Genomic DNA, 16953 nt, shown 5'->3' with positions numbered 1-16953 from the left:
GCACAGCCCACATGCAGAGCCTGCCAGGAAGTCGACACTGCGCTGTACTATTCACAGGCAGTGAGACATTGTCCCGATGTGCGGCTGCAGAGATCTGGAAATGTCTCACTACCTGTGATTAGCGCATCGCCGACTTCCTGGCGGGCTGTGCACATGGGGTGTGCGAACACGCCGGAGCTCATCCTTAGCACTGTACACCAGTATTCGTTTGTGTAAGAACTGATTCTCTTCCCATGCAAGTAAATGGAAAAGCAGTTTAGTAGGTGATCAAACGCAAGTCAGAAAAGAGGTCAAAAGCACTTCTGGACGGCACTCTGAGAACAGAAGCATTTCATATGCAAATAGAATGCTCCTGAAAGCATACCCCTATTGACATAAGTCCTAAGGCCAAAAAAAAAAAAAAAGGCAATTCATTTACCCCCCCGAGTTTGAAATAGAGTAGATTTCATCCCAAATGAACAGACTTTTCACACTTCTTCAATCAGCAGGTAGGCTCTCTGACCTACAGAGTGAGAGACAGGTCCTCTTTAATGCAGACCCCCGTAACAGAATATTTCATTATTTTCCCTTCTGGAACTTGATTTGGCCTCCAGGAAAGAATCAAAGCCGGTGCAAACTACAAGATGTCGGAGTCCTAGAGCGTGCAGGCCTATAAACGTCATATTGATTAGTCCACCACGGTCACTCTGCAAAAGCAGATTGCCAGAATGCAGCTGCCATTGTTTGTTTCCTTTAAGATATAAAGTATTTTCTGTCCTAGAGCAAAGCCTGCATTCTTGTATTAGAAAGAGGATATCTCCTGGGTGATGCTGAAAAACATTGGCAAAAAATAAAAATAAAAAAAACCTCACAACAAAACAAACATTTGCCAAGTGAAACAGAAGCCCTGAGTGTGGAAACATTAGAGCGGTTAATGTCCTATGCTAAATGTTATCTCCGAAATAGAAAAACAACGGCACTATATATTCCACAGATAATGGCGCTTCCATTTCCACAGGGTGAGCTTCTCCCAGCTCATTAGGTCTGTTCTGTGTAATGTACCCTGCGCTGTTAATTTCACATTATATAGCTTGATTAGGCAGATTTTGGAGATCACGCTGCAGAGGACAGTGAGCATTCCACATTACAAGTTCCCATTCTACACATTACAGTGCACAAAATAGAATAGCTCGCTCCGCGCTCAAATGGAACGGAAACACGGGGAAGAGATCTGCAAACAAGGACAGCCTAAGAGAACTACGCGCGGCAAAACGCTGGACACGCATTGGCCCCGGTAATAGCAGAAATTGCACCCAATTTACTTTAATTGGGCTGTTCCTGATGTCAAGGGGATAAGTAGTACTCCTAGCACTTAGTTCAATAAGTAATGCACTCAACCGCCATGGCCTGTATGTACGCTCACCAAGCAAGACTCCATCGCTGAAGAAAAAACCATGTTGAAACTCATTTAAAGTTGGCTGCACAACATTTAGACAAGTCTGTGAAATACTGGGAGAATATAATCTGGTCAGATGAGACCACAATTGAACTCTTTGGATGTCATAATTCACATCATGTTTGGAGGTCAAATGGCACTGCACATCACCCCAAAAACACCCCCATACCAACAGTGAAGTTTGGAGGTGGGAACATCATGACGTGGGGCTGTTTTCTAGCAGAAGTACTGCCAGATGTCTCATCATTGAAGGAAGGATGAATGGAAAAATTTCCCAAGACATTCCTGATAAAAACCTGCTGCCTTCTACCAGGATGGTGAAGATGAAACGAGGGTGCACATTTCAGCAAGACAATGATCCCAAACACGAAGCCAAGTAAACTCTCATAGGCATGCGCATGGGGTGTGAATGGGCACACTCTAATCACTCAGTGGTACCAAGTCGCCCTACTGACCAGGCACCCCCCTGTGTTGTACCCTCCTGCAGTCAATGCAATTTACAGACCCCTTCCTTTTCTATATTAACACAGTGAATACACTCGCTGTGCTCATACATAACTGAAGCATAGTAAAGAAAAGTTCATTGTGACTTGCATCCGGTTACCAAATCAATCAAGTGATTCTTCAAAAGTTTGGAGACCGCCACTTTACATGGTCCCACTGTATGCGATATATAGCCACTAAGGATGAGCTCAGGCGTGTTCGCATGGTCCACGTGCAGAACCCGCCAGGAAGTCGGCACAGTGCTGCGCTAATCACAGGCAGTGAGACATTGCCCTGACGCATAGCTGCAGAGATAGGGCAATATCTCATTGCCTGTGATTAGCAGAGAGCTGTGCCTACTTCCTGGCGGGCTCAGTAGGTGGACCATGCGAACACGTCTGAGCTCATCCCTAGTAGCCACCATCCTCGGCACCTTCCTGATATGGAATACATTCGGAAGTGCTGAAACATCCATCGCCCGCAAATGCAAGCTTTGCATTTCTCCTATGCGTCAAAACACCTTTCATCGCCAGTTGAGTGATAGAAGGAGCAGGGGAAAAAATACTTTTTTCGAGAATCAGCTGCAAACAGAATCATGCTACTTAAAGCGGAGCTCCAGGCGATTTTTGTGTTTTTAAAAGTCAGCAGCTTGGGGGGTGGGGGTGGGCCTTAAAGCCTCCCCTTTTGGTTGGAGCTCCGCTTTAATAAAAAAAATAAGTAATGTTTTATTATCACTCTGGATCCAAAAGCTGCTCAGGACGACACTTTAAGCTTAGAAGGGGAATGTGCTATCTTAGTGTAAATATCCCCTGGAATTTACAGCATCTTCATATCCTTGAGAAAAAAAAGAAAAGACAACATTTAGAGAAAGGCTAGCTTGACCCATTCCCACACTGATTATCAAACTTGGATAAGCCCTGATAAGATTATTGAAGAAAACCTTAAACAAAAGTATGTCCCCCCAGATCTCCCACTGGTCCTTCTGGTAATCTCACCCTCCCTTAGGAGGACAGAGTAGACGCTCCCACTACAATCCTACTTACCACTGGTGGGCGACAACACAACATTAAGATGGATATCGCTGTCTAAACAAACTAAAGTAAAACAATATATCATATACTATATTATTAGGAACGGAACAAAAGTATTTTTTATACCTTTGCTTGGCCAGAAGCACAGGGCTGAGGTCACACTGGCTATTCTGCCTTTAGAGACAGATTGAAAAAAAAAAAAAATGCTCCCTCTATAACCAAATACAGAGACGTGTTGGTCCAAACACTGCCAAGTCTCTGATGGGAGCAACATCTTGCTGGCTCAGTCAAAGAGTGATTTCATAGGGCCAATCAGGCAACCTCCCAGGCCTGGTTCACGCAGACACGATTTCAGATGAGACTTGGCTAATGAATTGCAACACGAATGGAAATAACACCGCTTCCAATGGTAACTGTTCGCACCAATGCAGTGCAGCTGTGATGCGATTTTGGAAAGGGTCCTGTGCTACTTTGCAGCAAATAATGCGATTTGGCCCCATAGAATGTGCAAACCACATTCAGAATGCAACCAAAGTCTCAAAGTGACATATCACAGAAAATGTAGTCCTGATCACGTCATCCTGTTCCCTTTTTCAGAAGAAGGAGAAAAGGAAGGAGAAAAGGAAGGAAGGAAGGAAGGAAGGAAGGAAGGAAGGAAGGAAGGAAGGAAGGAAGGAAGGAAGGAAGGAAGGAAGGAAGGAAGGAAGGAAGGAAGGAAGGAAGGGAGGGAGGAAGGGAGAAGAATAAGAACCCAGTAATGCATTGCCTCATCCTGCACTGCACATGCTCAGTTGCTCTCTCTCGGCCTAAAATCAGACACTAGATGGAGGCCGATCAGCTCACAGCCTAAAGATTTACTGTTGCTGAAGGGGGAAGAAAGCAAGAGGAATGACACAGACTGTGTTGAGGATTAGGAAGAGGGAAAAAGAAAAGCAGGAGAGGCGACAGGACAAACCCTGTTGCCAGGGAGACACAAAAGAGTTAAACATACAAGGACAGCACGTTGTCTCTTCTCCCTGATATTCTCTCCTTTCTTGCACTGTAATGCCTGGTACACACAATGAGAATATTGGATGAAAAACGCATTCGGAGCTTCTTTAGTTCACAGTTTGAGAGCCAATCACAACAGTTAATGCACAAATATCCAAGGAAACAAGCATGAAAATTCTTCTTATAAAAGAATGAACAATTATCGTGTCATATAGTATTTGTAGGAAAAAATATGACCAAGACCACGCATGTTTGAAAATGAAATGCATTACAAATACAACGCATTACATATCACACCAGTTGTATTCTGTCTTACAAGAATTTTTGTCACTTAGGGCACTTTCCCACTGAGGCGCTGGGGCGTCAGCGGTAAAGCACCGCTATACCTTCGTTTTAGCTGCACTTTTTTCGGCCCCCGCTAGTGGCTGAAAAGGGATTAAAAGTGCTTTGCTGGTGTTGTGTCGAATACTGTCCCCCGTCGGATAGTGTCCGCCCTGTACTGTGCTTGCGCAGTATGGAAGACAAGGAGATGCCAAAAGTCTCCGAAGATGAACGGCGCCTGCGCACTGAGTCCAGGTTCAAGCCCCACCATCCAAGTGGACATAGAGTTAGAATAAAAAGTAGCCGAACGAAGCGAGACTGTGCCTGAAGCATGGCGAGCGGCACGTTCGTGCTGTTGCTTCAGTTAATGTGCAGTTATCGGAGGCTCCCGTGCAGGAATGACGCCATCATGGCTCTGGCCAATCACAGCGCCGGAGCCGGCAATACCCGGGAATAACTCCGGGAGACATGTCACCGGGCAGAGCAGTATGTCGGGACCGCTGCAGGGGCTTTGATCTAAGGTATTTCATAATGAGCTAGTATGCTATGCATGCTAGCTCATTATGTCTTTGTCTTGCAGGGTTTTTTTTGGGGGGGGGGGGGGTTTCAACCACTTTAAGTAAACTTCTTGTTTTTGATAGGAGTCTAGCATGTAAAAAATAAAAAACACACCACAGAGGATCATTCGTCTGATATTCTCATAGTGTGCACTAGGCATACAGCTTCTGTCAGCCTTTGTCTCTAACTTTGCCGAGACATACAATCAGGGCTGGAAATGTACACGTTTTAATTGAAGATTTTTTAAGACTAAGGAGATGGGGGGAATTTCCAATAAGGAAAGGACTGCTCTGGGCTTCAACAAAATGGCAGCCTCGAGCAACCGGAAACGAGCAATGCTGGAGACAATTTACAGCGCACACACTAGTTTGGCAGCATAATTAATATTCAATGTATGATCTTTTGTTAAAGAACATTCATTATCAAAATGCAATGGATAATGTTCTGTTTTAAAAACTGCATGAAGGGAGATGGTGCTGCACCAGACATTGGGCACTCTTAGGCAAGCTAAAACTTGACAGGTTCTCTTTAAGCGCAACACATTAAAATCTATATAATGCAAACAAGCATTCCTCAACCATGTCAGCACTGCAGTTTTGGCAATAAACACTTGAACCAGCACTATATAAAATCAATATAAACAAAGTTATCTGGCTTTGTAGTGAAAATAAACTGAGACAAGCTGCAGGGATAATGTATAATCAGTGTCAGCAGGGACATTGGCAGTATGGCAAGTACAATACATATGTAGCGCGTTCTTGTTAGAAGGTTCGGAAAACAGGATGTTGGACCGAGACAGAAAAATTCCACAGAGACCGCGGTGAAAATAGAAGACGGAAAACTTCCAGCCGCCTTCTGTAAACAAATCAGACACAAGCGGCCTTTACTGAATAAGGTGCCTAGACTAGAGCTAGACTAATGTGGGAAATAAAGCTACCCACAGCAATCCGATTTCGTTTTCCCTTACATTATAGCAGCCACGAAAAAAAAAAAAAAATCCTTAAAAATTATTGCAATGCATGCTTGGTGTTTCTTTCTTTTACGGAGAGCTGAAGCATCAGGAGATGGTCCCTCTGCAGAGAGACGCTCGTGCAGCATTGCTGGATCAAGATGGGGCTCAGGTAAGTATGAGGGGGGCTGCTGCATAAAGATTTTTTTTATCTTAATACATATAACGCATTAAACTGTTTGTTATTTTTAATTTTAAAAAAAATTTGACTTTACAAACATGTTAACCTTACCTGCTCTGTGCAGTGGATTTGCATAGAGCATCTCGGATCCTCTCCTGGCCCCTCCCTCCTGTTGGGTGCCCACCACTCGTGATGAGCCAGAACTCCCTATGAATGGACACCACTTTTTGCCCCCATTATTTCTGTTGGGTTTATCATTGTTTACGCATTGTTGCTACGCATGTATGTCAAATTTCTCCACTCTGTATGATGTGTATATATTCACTGGTTTAGCAATTTACAACGAACATTGTTACTGTTTAATGGATGAATATCAACTGTAATGAATTGACATTTGTTTTTACCTATGCTGTTGACTTGGCCACTATGCCGGGCAATGCACAATTATTGCTGTTCCCACTTGGTTATACAGCATTTTGTTATTAATAAATAGATTTTATTACAATTTTCTGTGAACGTGTGCCAAATCTCTCCCACCTCGTTTATAGTCCCGAGGCTATTCCTTTTTTCCTGTGTCCATTCAGACACGGAGATGAAGCTTGGCCCGCCCCCTTTCTATTCTCATTGGCTGACAGGAGCGGGAGCTAATGGCACTGCACCACTGTTTCAGCCAATGAGGAGGTGAGTCCCGGATGGCCGGGACATTCCAACAACATCACTGGAGCTAGAGGGACCTTAGGTGAGTATTAGGGGGTGCTGGGGGGGGCGGCTGCTGCACACAGAAGGCTTTTTATCTTGATGCATAGAATGACTTCTGACTTTAGAACCACTAAGTTTTTTTTTTACCTTAATGCATTCTATGCATTAAGGTAAAAAACATTCTGCGCTACATGTGTCCCCCCTCACCCGCCTTACATACCCAAGTCCAATTCAGATCCACCAATGTGCATGAGGGCAGTGGCTCTCCCAGCTTTGTCCATCCTCATTGTAGGTTGATAGTGGCCGTAGCCACTGGCTCCTGCTGCTGTCAAACTAATTTTGTCACAAGGGAGCGGGGGACGGGGTCGAGCTACCCTGCGTCAATTTATGGCTTGGAAGCGATCCTACACGAGTGCTCCCATAGGAAGCTGCTTGCTATGGGGGCATGTCACCAAAGAAAGGGAGCCAGGAGCGCCAGTGGGGTACCCCAGAAGAAGAGGGGGATTAGGGCTGCTCTGTGCAAAACCATTGCACAGAGCAGGAAAGTATAATATGTTTATTTTAACCACTTAAGGACCGCCTCCTGCACATATATACGTCAGCAGAATGGCACGGCTGGGCACAATCACGTACCGCTTTGTTGCTCTTTAAGTGCCCAGCCGTGGTTCGGGAGCGACCCGACCCGGTCCTGAGCTCCGTGACTTTGGCCGCGGGACCCGATCGCCGGTGGTGTCCCGCGATCAGGTCACAGAGCTGAAGAATGAGGAGAGGTCTGTGCAATCAAACCTCTCCCGTGCTTCCTACTGTGGCCGTCACCGATCGTCTCTTCCCTTTTATAGGGAAAGATGATCAGCGACGTAACATGCCAGGCCACGGCCTCTACAATTAAAAAAACTCATAACGTCATACATAACACATACACTGCCCCCTAGTGGTTAATTCCTTCACTGCCAGTGTCCTTTACACAGGAATCAGTGCATTTAAATAGCACTGATTGCTATATAAATGACAACGGTCCCAAAAATGTGCCAAAAATGTCTGATGTGTCCACCATAAGGTCACAGTCACGATAAAAATTGCAAATCGCCGCCATTAGTAAAAAAAAAAAAAAAATGCCATAAAACTATCCCCTATTTTGTAAATGCTATAACTTTTGCGCAAACCAATCGATAATTGTGATTTTTTTTTACCAAAAATATGTAGAATACGTATTGGCCTAAACTGAGGAAAAAAAAAATCTTTTTTTATATATTTTTTGGGGATATTTATTATAGCAAAAAGTAAAAAATATTGAATTTTTTTCAAAATTGACGCTCTATTTTTGTTTATAGCGCAAAAAATAAAAGCCGTAGAGGTGATCAAATGCCACCAAAAGAAAGCTCTATTTGTGGCAAAAAAAAAGACGCCAATTTTGTTTGGGAGCCACGTCGCATGACCGCGCAATTTTCAGTTAAAGTGACGCAGTGCCGAATAGCAAAAAGGGGCCTGGTCCTTTGGCTGCAAATTGGTCCGGGGCTTAAGTGGTTAAAGGAAGAAATAAAAAAAGGAGCCTTTAAATGTTACTTTAAATAAAGGCTGATGTGATAACAGAGGTTTGTAGATGAAAGGACGGGGAGAGGATATTACAGAATAATCAAACTGCATGGCGTATAATGGCTATATGAGATCCTAACAACACAAAAGAAGCATAATGCTGCAGACAGGCTTCATTTTTTGTTCCAGGTCCGGTCACCAAGCAGTCACACAATCCTATAGTGCAAGGAAGGAGCAAAACTTAAAGAAGCCTAAAAAGAATAACACAATCCCCTGCAATGAGCCTTTGTTATACTTACAGCCAAGTTGCACCAAGTCTCGTGAAACCGTAACCGGCACTGAAATTAAATAAAAAGAAAAGGCTGTGCAAGTGCGGATATGCTAGCAACAACTTGAAATAAAACTTTTTTATGCAGCCCCTTTATTTACAGAATCACAACCTACACCTCAGCACCCTCACCATCACTCTACAATTTCAGGGTTGAACGCAGGACAAGAGGACAATAGATTGTAAAATTCTCATCAGAACTGGAAGTCTTCCATCTTGGATCCTTGCTAATTAGCAGTTTGGCAGAAGGTTCTGTGGCCAGCAGAAGACTTGGAAGTGGCTGGCCTTTTCCTGATGTGACATCTCCGGCCTCATCTGCCCACCGATCTGTGATGGCTTATCGATGTTCAAGCAATGGGAAAGATCTATCTGACATGCACGTCATACGCCTGTCACTGCAAGTTTACACAGGATGTTTGCCCTTATTTTCCAACCTACGCTACAAATCTGACAGCTAGGAGTGTAATCAGTTACTGCAGGCAACTCATTATTTTATACAAGCTCAGCTTTGAGAAATCCACCATATTGTGGAATGACAGCACTTTGAATTTCTAAGTAGGAAACTAGAAATCTAGTCAAAGCCTGTTTTTAAACCTAAAACTTTTTTTTGGGAGGTAGAAAGGGAAGGGTCATCATATGTCAGGTTTTTATGGTATCCATTTTTATCATTATCCTAACTTACAGTTGTGCTCATAAGTTTACATACCCTGGCAGAATTTATCATTTCTTGGCCATTTCTCAGAGAATATGAATGATAACACAAAAACTTTTCTTTCACTCATGGTTGGTGTTTGGCTGAAGCCATTTATTATTAATCAACTAGTGTTTACGCTTTAAATCATTATGGCAACAGAAGCTACCCAAATGACCCTGATCAAAAGTTTACATACCCTGGTGATTTTGGCCTGATAGCATGCACACAAGTTGACACAACGGAGTTTGAATGGCTATTAAAGGGGTTGTAAAGGTTCATGTTTTTTCACCTTAATGCATCCTATGCATTAACCTCCCTAGCGGTAATTCTGAGTCTGGCTCGGGCTGGGATTTCAGTACCATAAGCGGTAACCCTGAGCCAGACTCGGGATCGCATCGCTGGATACAGGGAGACTTACTTACCTTGTCCCCTGGATCCAGCGATGTCCTCCACGCTGTGTGATCGAGCTGTCCTCCGCTCGATTGACACAGTGCCCGAGTGCCGCCGAGCTCCATTCCCTGCGGCGTTACGGTGCACGGGAGCGGAGATCGGCGCCAAATTCAAAAAAGTAAAAACACACACAGCACTGTAATCTTACAGATTACAGTACTGTATAAAAAAAAAATTACACACCCCCTTTGTCCCTAGTGGTCTGTGCAGTGCCCTGCATGCACTTTTATATTATAAATACTTTTTTCTGCCTGGAATTTGGAGATTGTCCATAGCAACCAAAAAGTGTCCCTTTATGTCAAAAGTAATTTTAAACCAACTAGAAAACAGCGATAATAAATTATAATCACTTGCAGAATTGAGCGATAGTGATTTGTGGGGAAATTCGTCATCAAACCTCTAATGACAGCGACAATTCTGCAAATGAGCAAATTTCAGTGTTTTTGGATTTGATTACATTATTGAATACATTTTTATTATTTATTATCATTATTTATTATAAACTTTATCATACCCGGGATGTCTGCTAGACTCTGGTTTGAACAGATTTAGGAGAGTTATTCCTAAGAATTGCAGGCCTACAATATAAACGCTAAATTTTCATGCAAAATAATTGTACCACTTCTCCACCTAAAATCAGAACCAATATCGCCAGGGAGTTTAAAGGTGAGAGAAAAAAAAATAAATAAATAAATAAATAAACAGTGACCAGCCTCCCAGCTTACCAAAACCCTCAAACTTGTCCCACGGGGACACGCTCTCTCTCTGCCTGGGGTTCTCGGCTCTTGGTCGGATAGACTGACAGCGGCGGAGCCATTGTCTCCCGCTGCTGTCAATCAAATCCAAAGACACGGAGCCTGAGTCCTGCATTTGGCGTCTATGGACGTTCCTCCCCTCCAGCTTCTCCCAGCGAACTAGAGAATGAATCCGCCGCTGGTTTACCATAGAGCTGAACATGGACCAGATGGTCTCCGACCATTTCTATGACCTCCAGAAGTGACATCACAATGTCACTTCTGGTGCTGGCAGATGTAAACACTGCGGCTTTGTTTTTAGCTGGGAAGCTCAAGATAGTTTTTTGTTTTTATCTCAGGCTTTCCAGCATAGGAGGAGTGATGTGGGGACTTTTAGACCCTGGATCTCTCCATAAACATGACCTGCTATGCCCTTTTTCTATTAGAAGGGATGTTTACATTGCTTGTAATAGGGATAAAAAGAAAAAAAAAAAAAAGTTAAAAAAATAAAAAACATAAAATAAATTGATAGTGCCCCCATCCTCTCGTGCTAGCATGCAGAAGAGAACACACATGTAGATCGTGCCCACATATGTAAATGGTGTTCAAAACACACATGTGAGTTATTGCCGCGAATGGTAGAGCGAGACCTATAATTCTAGTGGAAGACTTGCTCTGTAACTCTAAACTGGTAACCTGCAAAAAATTTTAAAGAGCAGCCTATGGATATTTTTAAGTACCAAAGTTTGGCGCCATTCCACGAGCGTGTGCAATTTTAAAGTGTGACATGTTTGGTATCCATTTTCTCAGCGTAAAATCATCTTTCACACTCAACAAAAAAATTGGGCTAACGTAAAAAAAAAAAAAAAAAAATTAAATGCTGTGTGACATAAAAAATATAACGACCGCCATTTTATTCCCTAGGATCTCTGCTAAAAACCCCACCCCCGCCAAGTGCCCACCATAGCAAGATGCCAAGTGCCCACCATAGCAAGTCACTTGCTATGGGGGCACTTGTGCGGGCTTGCTCCCAAACCCCACCTTGTCCATTGACACACACAGTGTGGCTCGGCCCCCCTCCTCCACTCCCTTTTCACTGGCTGTGATCGACAGCAGTGGGAGCCAATGGCTCCTGTTGATGTCTCTGAGCTAATAAGAGGTGAGAGAACCAGGACAGCCATTGCTCTCATGCACATCCCTGGATCTAGAGTGGACTCAGGAAAGTATAAGGGAGAATGCATAAAGGGTAAAAAAAAAAAAAAAAAAAAAAAAAATAATAAACCTTCAGCCTTTAAAAAAAAAACACTTTAAATAAAAAGCATTCATTCAGTTTTCACAAATGCTATACTTTCTAATTGAATTAAATTGCGGGGAGAAAGGTGGTGTCCTTCCTTGGACTTGCCCCCGAGTGTTGAGGCAGATTAGGGGACTATTTTTTATCTTATGTGTGAATCAGAAAAAAAAAAAAAATGTATAACCAGACCCCTAATTGTTGAGTTATCTTTCAGGGTTTGTTCAGCATTAGGGAAAAATTACACCCCCAACCAGGTACGCACGTGTCAAGCAAACCCAGTCTTGTCATGTTGCTGTAATCTGCTGCGGAGTCTTGCACTGCCATCTTTTTTTTTTTCTGCTTATGTCATCAGGAGCTGACTGTCTCTGCCGGGTTATTGCAGCTGCCTCCCTCATACACCATAGTATATGCGCAGTGAACTACAGATTGCCCCAAAGTCTCCTTGGGTGAGTGACATAAGTATCCTAGAAGGCTCTGGGCAGTTGGAGACATTATATGGCGTTTTAAGAAAAAATAATTTATATATGCAATTTCATGAAAGAGGAGCAATTTTCTTCATATAAAAAAAAGGAGTGAAAGTCTGCATTAAGGGTTACAAGTGTCAATGCTATTGCTGATTTGTCTATAAAAAGGTACATGCACAGGAGCCATCAACCTCAACCTAATTTATTTTTTTTAATTTTTTTTTTGTGCCAAGATGAGCATCCAACCAGTGAAGCACAAACTGCAAACATTTGGTAGGTCAGTGACAGCCAGTTGAGTTGCACCATTAAAAACATGTTAACAATTAAGGGTTAAGTGTTTTTGTGGGACAATAAATGTTAGGGACAGGCCATTAGGTAAAGTACTAAAGTTAACAGGGAAATTTAAGTTCAAACTCCATGCTAAAACCCCTGCATCCAAATGCAGAGCCCCAAGTTCTGACACCTAAGAGTAATGTAGCAGTAAGGGCTTGTTTGCACTAGCAGTTGCAGGACGCAGTAAAACAACAAGGTTTAGCCATGTTTTACTGCCCCTCCAACTCCTCCCTTTTAGCTGCAAAGGCAGCAGGTAGGAGTATACACACATGGCAAGAATTATACCCCCTGTCGTGTTTGATGGGTACTACCACCCACCAAACACGATCCATTCTAGTGATTTGGGCCACAGTGCAACTGCCCTGCAACCATGTGCAATGCATGTTGTTGCAACACAGGCAGTGAGGAGGCAACATATCACCCTCTCCCTGTCTGTCAAACGCCTCTGAAAAGGATTGCTTTCCAGAAGAGCAGCAGTCTTTGCCCCTAGTAAAAATGAGCCCTAAACTGGGAATCGGTCATTGTAAAGAGCAAAAGGTAGAGTATAAAAAAGGAGAAAAGTCCGTAACCAATAGGATACCAGCCTAATCTTTTCTGAAGCAAATTTGAAATTGTAATATTTTGATTGGCTGGCATGGTCATCCATTACCTAAATCTTCCATATACAGAATATTACATGTATAAGATCAATTATTCACTGTAACACAAGTTCCAGGAAAGACCGGAATCTTTACAATTAATAACCCATTTTTGCTTTAAAGACTGAGATATGTCTAATCATATCCTATAAATTGGACAAAAATAGCAATTATGGACTGGGGCATCGCTCATCCATGCCCATCATATAAACGTAACCTGACAAGTCAATCTTACCCTCGATATTCAGCTCAAAGCAGATGTGGCAAAATGACAGGGTCTCGATGTCCGTGCCCAGCTTGCAGATACTGCACACATTGTCGTCATTCAAGTCAATGTTCACAAACTGCTCCTCTTCAGCCATGGTGCCCCTGAGATAAAAGAGAACGTTTATTAGCAGAGAGCTTCTGAGGGGAAAGGATGAAGGTCTAGGCAAACACAGCTGTTTGTTTGGGCCCCAACAACAACCAACAACTATGCACACAACAAAGTTCAATTCATATAAAACTTTTGTCTAGTTTTCAGAATAAGTTTAGACATCCTAGCAGATGTAGAAGGACAGAACTCAGAAAGATCAAATTCTCAGGCTATACCAAGATACTCCTACATGGGTGCAGTGCACTGCCAGTCACTTTCACTTTATACGGCAGTCTGATCTGCAGAAGATTTTGATAGCTATGACGATGGCCAAAATCGTAACAGATACTAAATGCTAAAGGCAAACACCAAACAGAAGAACCAGACGCAACGGTAAAAAGGTGTTCAAAACTCTTTAATGATCCACACAAACAAAAAAATATATAATAAAATAAAATAAAAACCTATTCCTCCCACATGGGCACCAACCATGGGGCACCATTGCTATTCCCACTGACCATCAAGCCTGAGGCTTGGTTCGCTCCCACTGACCAGTCCAGCCCCACTAAAGCCTGAAAGACAGTAAACTGGCCAATGGTTTAGAAAGTTTGGAGACCCCTGATCTAGCGCAAGGAAGCAGCAAGTGAACAAAAACACAGCCCTAGTGGTTGAGGCTTAACCTAAAACTTGGGGAAGTTACCCCATCAAAAGGAAACTAGCAGAACACGCGGTCAGCAGCCTTCCAAACCTTGCTGTATCAGCTGAAAACTGAACCATTCTGACAGGAAAAGCTCCAACATTTATGGTATTATCAAAGCTGGTCTGCCGCTTCCTGGATCCTGTTCATTTTGATTGGCCAGTGAGGTAACCCATCATTGTGGGGGCGGAAAGAGGTAGCAAGTGCCAACACTAATCAAAAGTGTTGCAGGTTACCTGTCAGAACAGCCGTGAATTCAGGCCATAGCTGCAGGATTTGGGAGGCTGCTTCAGCATCCAGAAAGAATATTAAACCAGCATATCAAAAGGCTACAAGACCGTCTTCAAGCAGCTTGGTGTGTTAAGCAGTTTAAAGTGATTGTAAAAGGTAAAAATAAAAATAAACAAAACAGATCATACTTACCTCCACTGTGCAGTGGCCCTGAACCTACTCTTGTGGGGAGGAGCCGCCGGGGGACCCCAGATCTGATAACCCCCTCGGAGAAACGCTTCCCCAAGGGGGTTACCTTGCGGCGCATTCCTGAGTCCAGCATTCAGTGTCCATAGCGGCTGATTGCAGGACTCGGCCCTGCCCCCCAGAGCTTGAGTCAATGGATTTGATTGACAGCAGCAGAAGCCAATGGCTGTGCTGCTATCTACCAAATCAAGACCCAAGAACCCCAGGCAGAGAGACAGCACATCCCCGTGGGTCAAGTTCAAGGGTTCAGGTAAGTAAAAAAGGGGGGGGGGGGGGGGTCAGTCACTGACAGGTGTTTTTTCACCTAAAACACGAAGGTTTACAACCCCTTTAAGGTCCATAGGGCTGTAGCCCAGAGCTCAACAAATCCCAGGCGCCAGGTCGCAATGGCGACTAAAACGTGGGCCCTGGTGCCTGGGCTTTTGTCAGCCTATTCACTGTTGGCACCAGGTCCAGGGATACACAATTTCAACCGCCTGATGCCCGGGACATGTAGTTCCGGGTGGTAGGCAGCTTACTTGTTGGATGGAAGCATTCGGGTGGCAGCTCTGCCATCCAAATTATTCCACAAACCCTGCGTGCGCCCCCCAGTTATGTATACTGGCCTCAGCTTGCCCATCTGCGGGCCGGGGGACCGGCTTAGCAGATGCCACCAAATAAACGGAGGGGAGGAGAGCAGACACATTCACTATCCTCCCCCTCGTTGCCCCACGGAAGCTATGTGTATGACGTCACTTCTCGGTCCCTGTTGATAGTTTCCCTGGCCATCAAGGGCGGGAAAGCATGTAATGCAGTGCAATGTGTATAATCCATTCCAGGAGAATGCTTGTAATCCAAAGCACTTTCAGATCAAAGCGAGTTTCCCAATAGAAGTCAATGGAAACTAAGATAATTCGTTCCGCATTGACTTCTGTTGTATGCAGTACAGCATGTGGCCAGAGGTGGGGGGGGGGGGGTGCACCAGAGAGACTCAGAAACAGATTATTTCTGAGTGTTTCCAAGGATCACCGGCAACCCGCACCTCTGGCCAAATCCATACCACAGAGGCATGAATCCTGCTCGTGTTGCAAGACAACACTCGCAAACCGAGTCAGGATTTAAAAAAAAATAAAAATAATAGCTCGTATTACGAAATGCTAGTTAAAGGAGGAGTTTCCCTGAAAAAAAAAAAAATATATATATTAAAGTCAGCAGCTACAAATACTGCAACTGCTGACTTTTAATAATTGGACACTTACCTGTCCCAGGGTCCAGCGATGCGGGGGGAACGAAGCCCCGCTCGTCCCCCCCCTCCTCTCGGGGGCGCCGGCACTGCAACTGTGGGCACCTGGCTGTGGCTTCACAGTCAGGCACCCACTGCGCATGTGCGAGCGGCGCCATGCGCCGTGATTGGACGTGCAGTCATCTGGGACCTGTCACGTGTCCCAGATGACTGACAGGAGGGAGGGGACGGAGCTGAGCCCTTCCTGTGCCGAGGAGAAGTGACGTCAGGAGCCCAGGCACTGAAGGAAGCAGACTACAAGGGACCCCCTAGCAATAGACATTTAGAGGTGAGTTACTTTTTTTTTATTTATTTATTTTTTTAAGCATTTCTTTTTTCTTTTTTTTGGTGTGTGGAACACCACTTTAAACCACGTTACTCGCAAACTGAGGTATTACTGTATTTAGCTTCTAGAAGGTTAAAAAAAATGCTAGTGTGCATGGAGCCTAAAAAGAAGACAATGGAGGTAGACAAAACAGAAGCTCTTTAGCAAGTCAAATCAACTCCACATTTACAAATGAAAAAAAATAATCTTCGGAAGAAAAGAACAATGTACCTACTGTGAAACATGGAGGAAACGTATGTGTTGGGGCGGCTCTGCAGTGTCTGGAATGGTACCAGGGGTGTGTGTGTGTGTGTGTGTGTGTGTGTGTGTGTGTGTGTGTGTGTGTGTGTGTGTGTGTGTGTGTGTGTGTATATATATATATATTATCTTGTTTAAAACTGTAGGTCACTAGAATTTACTGAGCTTTTTTAATGCACACAGTTGTACTGAAGTGATAACTGAAGGCAACAGCTGCACATATTCCAATGTTCATGTAAAGAAAGGGCCTGCGATCAAAGCCATGGTATATAATTTGCAAGCCAGCCCAGAGTTCAAACGTCTTGTTGTAGAAATAATCAAGCGGAAAATGCTAGCAGTACTGAACAGCCTCCAACACTTTCATAGCAATGAACCGTGTCCCAAAGGCCGGGGGTCATGGGCATTATTAATGGCTGAACACAGAGAGATCCAGTGTGTTGTGGGCTGTGTGGACACACAAGTCAG

At 43.9% G+C, this 16953-nt stretch overlaps 1 protein-coding gene across 3 annotated transcripts in view; it reads right to left on the bottom strand.

The window, feature by feature from the left end:
* Positions 1 to 16953, bottom strand: part of CUNH21orf91 (chromosome unknown C21orf91 homolog) — a 67859-nt gene that overhangs the window by 35229 nt on the left and 15677 nt on the right. For 2 of the 3 annotated variants that reach the window (XM_077480053.1, XM_077480054.1), the window contains exons 2-3: positions 13351 to 13484; positions 8480 to 8518 (exon numbers count right to left, since the gene is read on the bottom strand). In XM_077480053.1, the coding sequence (XP_077336179.1) occupies positions 8480 to 8518; positions 13351 to 13477 (166 nt within the window). In that variant the 5' untranslated portion in view covers positions 13478 to 13484. The remainder of the gene's footprint in view (positions 1 to 8479; positions 8519 to 13350; positions 13485 to 16953) is intronic. The other variant, XM_077480055.1, reaches the window with a different exon arrangement.

Source organism: Lithobates pipiens, unplaced genomic scaffold (genome assembly GCF_037356315.1).
Source record: "Lithobates pipiens isolate NorthernLeopardFrog02 unplaced genomic scaffold, aLitPip1_a1.2 Scaffold_16, whole genome shotgun sequence".
Classification (NCBI taxonomy): domain Eukaryota; kingdom Metazoa; phylum Chordata; class Amphibia; order Anura; family Ranidae; genus Lithobates; species Lithobates pipiens.
Note: the sequence above shows the minus strand (reverse complement) of the source record. Positions and strands in the feature narration are given on the sequence as shown.